The sequence below is a fragment of the Simochromis diagramma genome, unplaced genomic scaffold, assembly GCF_900408965.1.
Source record: "Simochromis diagramma unplaced genomic scaffold, fSimDia1.1 OVJJ01000293.1, whole genome shotgun sequence".
In the NCBI taxonomy this organism is placed as follows: Eukaryota; Metazoa; Chordata; class Actinopteri; order Cichliformes; family Cichlidae; genus Simochromis; species Simochromis diagramma.
The window spans coordinates 1,559,580-1,567,592 of record NW_024386801.1 but is presented as its reverse complement, the minus strand read 5'-3'; the positions used below and the strand labels follow the sequence as shown (position 1 = coordinate 1,567,592).

Here is an 8,013-nt window from a genome sequence, read left to right as displayed (position 1 = left end):
TGAAACCCCAATTTCCAAGCATGAGTTTTACTTTTACATGTACTGTGACAGAATATGTAAAGATGGATTTGTTGTACAGTGTGTTGCAGACAAATGCGGTGCAATTCATGCCACTTCTAGTAAGGGCATATATAACTGGAAACATCCTGCTAGGATTTTACGACTGTGTCCCTTTGTTTCGAATTTTGAAAAAGTCTCAAAGTTTGATGTTGTATTATAAAATGAAAATCTTTGGTAAAAAAAAAAAATCACATTTCCTTTTTAGTTTTTTTTTATAAGAACTTTGACATTGAAAATATTTTAAAGAAAATGAAATAATGTCCACAAGAGAGCATCCTGGAGTAATTTATCCACTGCTCTATGAGCGGAGTTCAAACACACTTTAAAACGGCTTGGCTATGTGTTGACTTTGCCATCTTTGACCTGTACATTCCCGCATTAGAAGTTTCTGGTTTGTAACTTCCAGGCATCTCTTTGTCTTTCTGTTCTTCAGTTCTTTGCCCTTGGAAAGAAAACACAAAGAGTTATAAATTCAGCCATTTTATTTAATTTTTTATTCATTTATTTTTTTTGCCTGCCCTGTCAAGATCTGTAACAATCAGAATTATTGTCTGAAGGACAAGAAAAATGCCCAACAGATTTATTTTCCCAAGTGGATCATTATGACTTTTGCTCTACTGTACCACTTGATTGTCATAGTTTATTCAATCTTTATTATTCATTTATTTATTTTTTTACTTTTAACTCATTACAATCAGAGCGGATAGGACCGGGGGATGGAAAAGAGAAAGAAGAAGAAAAGTCGGGAAGACAATTAACAAAAGGAGAGAGAAAGACAAATAGAGGAGAAGAGAGAGAGAGAGGAAAAAGACACTAAAAACTAGTTAGATAACCTAGTAAGAATAAGAAAAAACAAAACAACACAGTAGGGAAATCACGGCAACAACCAACATAAGCATGAGTAACAGTAAATAATAAGTACTGAATGTTACCGAGCAGCATACAAGACTGATAATGCATGATATGTTTAGGGGCAGCAGCCAACCAAGATAGTATGTGTCTGTGAGTACCTGTTTGTACACAGGCAGGTACTCAGGTGTGAGCACCTGTGTTTGTAAGCCCGCTTGTATTCCTATTCCATGGTTCTCAATGTAACTTACAGTTTGTTTAGTTAGGAGACAAACAGTGTTCATTCAACCTCTTCTGAGAAATAGTAAACCATAACTGTGCTCCACATATCCCGACTTTAAAAAAACATGGGTTAAAAAAACTTCATTATGTGGTACCTGAGTGAAGTCCCAGTATATCCCCATTCCTTTCTGCACAGCCTCCTTACAGTTGTACAGGCCAGGCTCAGTTTCTTCTGTGCCTATGTCAGCTAAACAGCGGTTGTCATTGTACTTATGTGCCTTGATGCCACCAATGTAGAGCTCACCCGTTCCACGATAATATGCCAACTTAAAAGATAAAAGAGACAAAGGTCAAAATGATATCAAGATGTAAAAAAGTCAAACAAATGACACAGACAACAGGGTTTCAGACCACAAGGGATGATCATAAGCATGTGTAACTTATGTATGTGTTTTAATATACATAATAAATACACGTAATCTGAATTTGGCTCCGCCCTCCTTGCTTCCAGCAGGACTGCAAATTTAAACATCACTCTCTGGAAGTCCCATTCATTTGTTTTACATTTGTACCTTTGTGATGGTTCTTGAGCTCAACCAGTGTGTAGCAAAGAAGGAACTTCAGTTTAAGCAACTTTGTGTTTCTGTGGACAAGAAATTATCTTAATGCCACTGCACATACACAAATGCATGTGCTTGGAGTGGGACATCCTGTGTGTGATTTAAAAATACCAGCCGCACTGGAAGCAGTCTCAGGTTGAACAAAGGTTTAAAATGGTTGACTTTTGTTGGTGTTTTTTGTTTGTTTGTTTGTTTTTATCTTAACTTTACGAATGCACCTCTGTTACTCATGATTCTGGACAAACATGTCACTACTTCACTTACTTGAGAAACATAATAGTGGCAGTTGTAGGCAATAGGTGTGTGACCTGGTACTGGACCTTGGTCTAGGCACATGTCAGCATCAAGGTTCTTCATCTGTCAATATGATGGATAAAAGCAAATCATGGAAAAACACAGATTCCCACAAATCCCACAGGACTCGACTGTAACAAACTTACTAAGCAAAAGAGAAGAGTAAACTTACTCCTCCATATGCGAGGAGGTCGTCCCAGGGATCCAGCTTAGGATACACATTATCCAGGTACCATTTGAAAGGTTTACAGTTCAGCCTTTCTCTGAGTTTCTTCCTCTCTGAAATGTCGCCTATGTCAATTCCATGATTCTGCAGGAACAAAGAAAAAGATGTGAATCGATTCATAGATTGTGACTGAGGAAGAATCTGAAGAAAGATTTTCGTTAAATGTCGATGCTGAAAACACAAAGAGCTCTCAAAGGCCTCATGACTCTGTGAACAGGAGAATGAAATATCCTTTAGAGAAAACATAATTTGCTGTTTGTGTCAGTGCCACAAAACACCTCAAATGGGATGTTCCAAGCCAAGTTAACGTTGTGCTTGTATTCATCCATCCAGATCTCTGCAACTCTGAGGGCATTTCTCTTCATGGCAGGACCCAGGTCAGGCATGTAGGGCTTGTGGGCCCTCTCGATGTGGGCGATCTTGGAACATGGAACAACTTCAACACTGCCTCCACATGTCCATACCTACATGAAAAAAAAGTGCACCTTAAAAACAAATACATATTTCATCACTCATGACTGCTCCACAACTCTTCTTTAAAATCATTATTATGAAAGAGAATTTATAACTATCTGATCTTTACTCACACGAATTCCCAGCTCAACATTTTCTCCACCATACACTTTCATTCCTTCATCAAGGACTCCAATTTCCCCCAGAAACTTTCTATCAGCAACCATGATCCCCATGACAGATGGACTCCTAAAGTCAAAGAAGAGATCTCTATTTTAACTATTGTACATTGATATTAGATCATAATGATAGAGTTAATATGGCTGTTATATTGTTAAACATTGATTTCACTTGAACTTACTTGCCAGGCAGTGAACCGTCATTAAGCTTGTAATACTCGGGTGTAAAACTCTCATACATGCACCACAGAGCCCAGTCGAAGGCGTGTGCACTGGGATGATATGTAGTAACCTTGAGATCATCAAAGCTGACTTTATCAAACACCGGGGAAACCACCACAGTTCGGTCAGCTTTAATCTGTGTCAGCAGAGGTTCAGCCCTGCATGAAGGAGGGGAACAAATGATGGTTCAAAAAATGGTACATAATAAGTGGAAGTCACACCCTTAAAGACTTCAGTGGAAGCACACACCCAGCTGTCGCATTTAATGGTCACTTCACTTGATCTCTTTTATTTTTCAAAAGACACACCCACCTGTCAACTTTTAATTGATGCACAGGGTTGGGATGCTGTGACAGTTTGTTGTTTTAAAAATAATTCTTTAACAAAAAGATTGTCTAAGCAGCATCTGCGTCATCACCACCAGCACCATAACACAAGTTAATTACTGTCTCAGTAAATCTGCTCAATGGTTTGAAGACCATAGTGTAGTTGTACAGAGATCACTGCTCAGTGGGTTACTGGGAAGTTGCAACTGTGTGTAACGCTTGTGTGTGTTTAAGAAGGTAAACATATTATTCTCAGCAAGTTTATTCTGAAACTATGACACCAGCCAGCTATCCCATGTGGAAAAGATATATATAAATCTTATAAAGTTTGTATCTGTCTTGTGTGAAACTTGTATGAAAAGCATACAAGAGTGAAAACTAGGGATGGGTACCGGTATCCGCTGCCATGATGGCACCGGTTCTGACATAAACGGTAGTAACCAGACCGAAAAGCAGCGCACATTTCGGTGCTTTATTTCGGTGCTTTATTTCCTGAGCTGTGATACACTTTAGATTCTAGCCAATCATTTTACGTTTCCGAGGATAGTAGGCGGGCCCAGGTACGTACGTTCTTTTAGAGCAGAGCTACAGATTAAAAATGCCCAAGGCGAAGCGGTCAAAGTCTGGCTGTACTTCACAGCAAAAGATGCAAACTCAGCAGCCTGCAACAAGTGCTTTAAGCTGATACTGTGATACTGTCAAAGGAGGTAACACCTCAAATCTGATGAAACACCTGGCAACGCATAGCGTTTTTTTTAAAAGCTGAGAAATGCGCTGTATTTGATAGCTTGCTGCGAGACCTCACACCGAGCACATCTACTGCGGGTGTGGTGCCTGTTATCGGACCCGGAGTTAGCAACATCCCCAAAAACCCGAAGAGGAGAGTCCTGGCCCCTAGCCCTGCCAGTGTAGCAGAAATGATGAGGATGATGATGCAGCAGCAGCCGTTCTTCTCTGCGCGAGTAGCTTAATGTTGTTCGTGTGTAATTTACGTTGAGTAGGCTAACCACGTTATTACATTAATGCATGTAAGGTGAACTAGCAAACATCATCATAGCTACATGCGGCTGTCTTCTTGTTTGATGGCAGATACTCCCTTCACCCTGGCCAAAAAGGCTAAAATGACCAAAGAAAAAGTGGAAAACAGTTAAACATGAGAGGTTTTGGACAAAGTTTGTGTTTTTTCCATTGTTTAAGCACTGCTTCCAGCCAAGAATGATACCATATATGCCCCATAGCTGCAGAAAAGGCTAACATTGTTATCTTTTTACAAAAAACCAGCTGAACATGAGAGGTTTTTGGACCAATTTTGTGTTCTCCATTCTTTAAGCACCGGTTTGAGCACCGTTTAAGCACCAGCACCGTTTCAAAAGTACCGGTTTGGCACCGGTATCGGATCAAACCTAAACGATACCCATCCCTAGTGAAAACAGATATAAGATCCCTTGAAAAATTATATAAATGAAACTTGTATGTTTTGGATACTTACTAAAACAATATATGAAAGTAGCCACTTTCATTAGCAAATCATATGAGCCTTATTCACTATATGAAGTAGGCCAAATCTGATGCAAGTCTTTTTTAAGTTTTTTTCTATTTCTTTTCCGTATGGGATGGCCTCAAGTCAGTGGTAGAAGTTTGTGATTGGTAAAGATATTTATGTCATAAATATCATATATAAATGTGTTCTATACTGCAATGTTGTAATATAATTAAAGAAACTATTAGAAATATCCTAATAACAGAAAATAAAACACCTAAACAAGTGAATGAAAGCATATATTTCTGCCATGTTCCTACCACATCTCATGGACTTCAATGTGTGCGTCCAGGATGGCCACCACGTCAGCAGTAGCAGCCCTCCACCCGGATACTCTGGCATAAGCGAGACCTCTCTGCTCACTGTGCCTCACTCTCACAATACGGAGATTAGGGTTCTCCTGCTCAAGCGACTTCACATAAACATCAAGGTCATCCTTCAGATTGTCTGAATGGAAAAGAGAAAATTATTCGTTGTTTTTTTGTTTTTAGTTTGTTTTTAGTTTTGCTTTTCCCTGAATTTTCGGCTGGGTCAGTCATACTATAGTCAGTGATTTCTATCTCTGCCCTGCAACAGACAGGCGACATGTTCAGGGTGTAAACTGTCTTTAGCTGTATGAAAGTTGGGAGAGGCTTGGGAAGCTTCAACCAAGCATGAAAACTGGTTTGACTACAAACATGCATGACATGCTTGTGAATGATTACAAGTGTTTTGTACATCTAACAAATAATCTTTATTTAGCTTCCAATGATTAATTTGAACTGGTAGACATATACAGGAAAGGAATGTGAGAGGTGTGTACATAAGACAACAGGTACATTGTCAGTCTGCACTCATTGGCAGTAATTTGCATGGCCAATAATTAGAGTTGTTTTTTAAAATAACCAATTTACCATTAGAACTATGGTCATCCACCATTATTATCTCCTTCAGCAGGTTATCAGGAGTGCGGTCGATGATGCTGCGCAGGGCTCTTTGGAGAACAGACAGGGCTTCATCCAGGTAGATGAGCACCACACTGAGACTCGGCAGGTCCTTGGGGTAACTCTTTTTCAGACACCTATTCATTAAAAAGAATTATATGAAATGCCACTGTATTTGTTCAGAAATATGAAATATTTAGCAAGCGATGATCTGGGTGGACTTAGTTATTTGGATTTTCTTTTCTTTGCACGTACACGAGAGAGAATGAAAGATTAAAATCATGAAAAATGAAAGTTGTACCGAGGATCTCTGGTATCTGGAAGAGGTCGATCCAGAGGGAGGCGATCGCTCAGAAAAACATTGTACCCATACTTCTCATACAGGCTCTGAGCCTCTCTTTGGTCACCCTCAGAGAGATCCTCCCCCCATGTCTTGAACAAGTATGACTTAGGGAACAGTTTCTTAGGCTTTTTCATTTGGGTCTCCTCGGTTTGGGCTTGGATATTTGGATCACATTCCTTTTGCTTCTCTGCTTGCTTTTGGACCTCTACTGATTTTCTGTGTCTGTCTTCTTCTAGCATCTTCTGCATGACATCCTGCTTTTTCTCAAAACGTCTGAGTGCATCGTCTTCAGTAGAAAACAACATCAGCAAAAACATGATCAAGGAAATGGAACAGTTAATATTCCTACTAAACAAAACAAACACTGCACAAAATAATGTGAAAATTACAACATAAAACACATTTATAGTAAAGGTACAAACACCTGTTATAATTTGACCTCATCTGTCGTTAATAAATATTCTAAAAACTTGTTGTCACATCTTCAGTACATGTGTAGCCAATACCCTTTACTGCCTCTCAACTTATTTTTAAGATTTCAACTCCTTTTACTACTGGATCTCTTTTTTATTTGTGGTGCAAGTAATATAGGTACCATGAAATCATAATTAATATTAATATGTGACAGAACTCACTTAGATTGCTGATGCTTGCCTCCAGGTTGGTTAAACTTTTGATCATACGCGGTGTGTCCAAATCTTTATGGGTATCCACACCAGGTTGGCATCCATTCTTCAGAAACATGCCTAAAAACAAGAGGCCCACTATGGTCCCCAGTAAAAAGAATGGCCGCTTTGTCCACGCTCCCCTCATAGTGATAATACATAGAATGCCTAACAAGAGAATAACACCTCAGAGAACACGTACAGCAAAGCTCAGCTACTGACCTGACGGGTCAGTACCTACTTTGCATTGTATAAAACGGTTGGGTTAAGTCTACATGGGCAGAGTCTTTGGCATCCCTGCCCACCCATTCAAGACACAGGTGATCCTTGTGTGTGCTGATGTCACTGCTCCTTTAATAAAACACCTGAAGTTCCATGTCACACCCTCATTTTTAACATACTGCTCAATGAGTAATAATAATAATAATGGATTAGATTTATATAGCGCTTTTCAAGGCACTCAAAGCGCTTTACAATTCCACTATTCATTCACTCTCACATTCACACACTGGTGGAGGCAAGCTACGGGTGTAGCCACAGCTGCCCTGGGGCAGACTGACAGAAGCGAGGATGCCATATCGCGCCAACACCAGTAGGCGGTAGGTGAAGTGTCTTGCCCAACGACACAACGACCAGGACAGAGAGCCCAGGGATCGAACCGGCAATCTTCCGGTTACAGATGCGCTTCCCAACCCCCTGAGCCACGGTCGCCCTGAATAGGCAACTGTTGTGAACATACACTTTGAATATATTGTAATTTTCATTTTACTGGCTGTTGATTGTTTGGGTAACATGCAACGTCTGTTGTCTCTGGCCCTACCAGATGGCTGGCCACACCTGAAGATCATGCCACGCACCTGCAGCTGATCGTCGGGGGAGCTATTTAAGACTGCATCGGTAATACCTATTAAAATACTGGAAACGCAAGTCCCTCAAACTTGTACCAGACAGAACAAATGTCTAATTAAAATACCCCCCCCCAAAAAAAGTTCTATGATCTGTGTTGGAACTGAAACTGAGTAAGAAAAGAACAACATTTTAAAACTGCGATATTCAAGCATGATTTTACTATTATGTGTGTACTGTGACAG

General features: G+C 39.9%; 1 protein-coding gene across 1 annotated transcript; it reads right to left on the bottom strand.

Annotated features, from left to right (window-relative positions):
• Positions 1 to 265: 265 nt before the first annotated feature.
• Positions 266 to 7,436, bottom strand: LOC120729445 (probable polypeptide N-acetylgalactosaminyltransferase 8). Its single transcript, XM_040024999.1, has 11 exons — positions 6,893 to 7,436; positions 6,216 to 6,543; positions 5,885 to 6,051; positions 5,252 to 5,438; positions 3,086 to 3,283; positions 2,859 to 2,973; positions 2,550 to 2,735; positions 2,218 to 2,355; positions 2,016 to 2,108; positions 1,287 to 1,457; positions 266 to 502 (listed from the first exon to the last, which is right to left on the bottom strand). Exons 1-11 carry the CDS (start codon positions 7,068 to 7,070, stop codon positions 383 to 385), a joined length of 1,881 nt encoding a protein of 626 aa, XP_039880933.1. The 5' UTR covers positions 7,071 to 7,436; the 3' UTR covers positions 266 to 382.
• Positions 7,437 to 8,013: the final 577 nt, after the last annotated feature.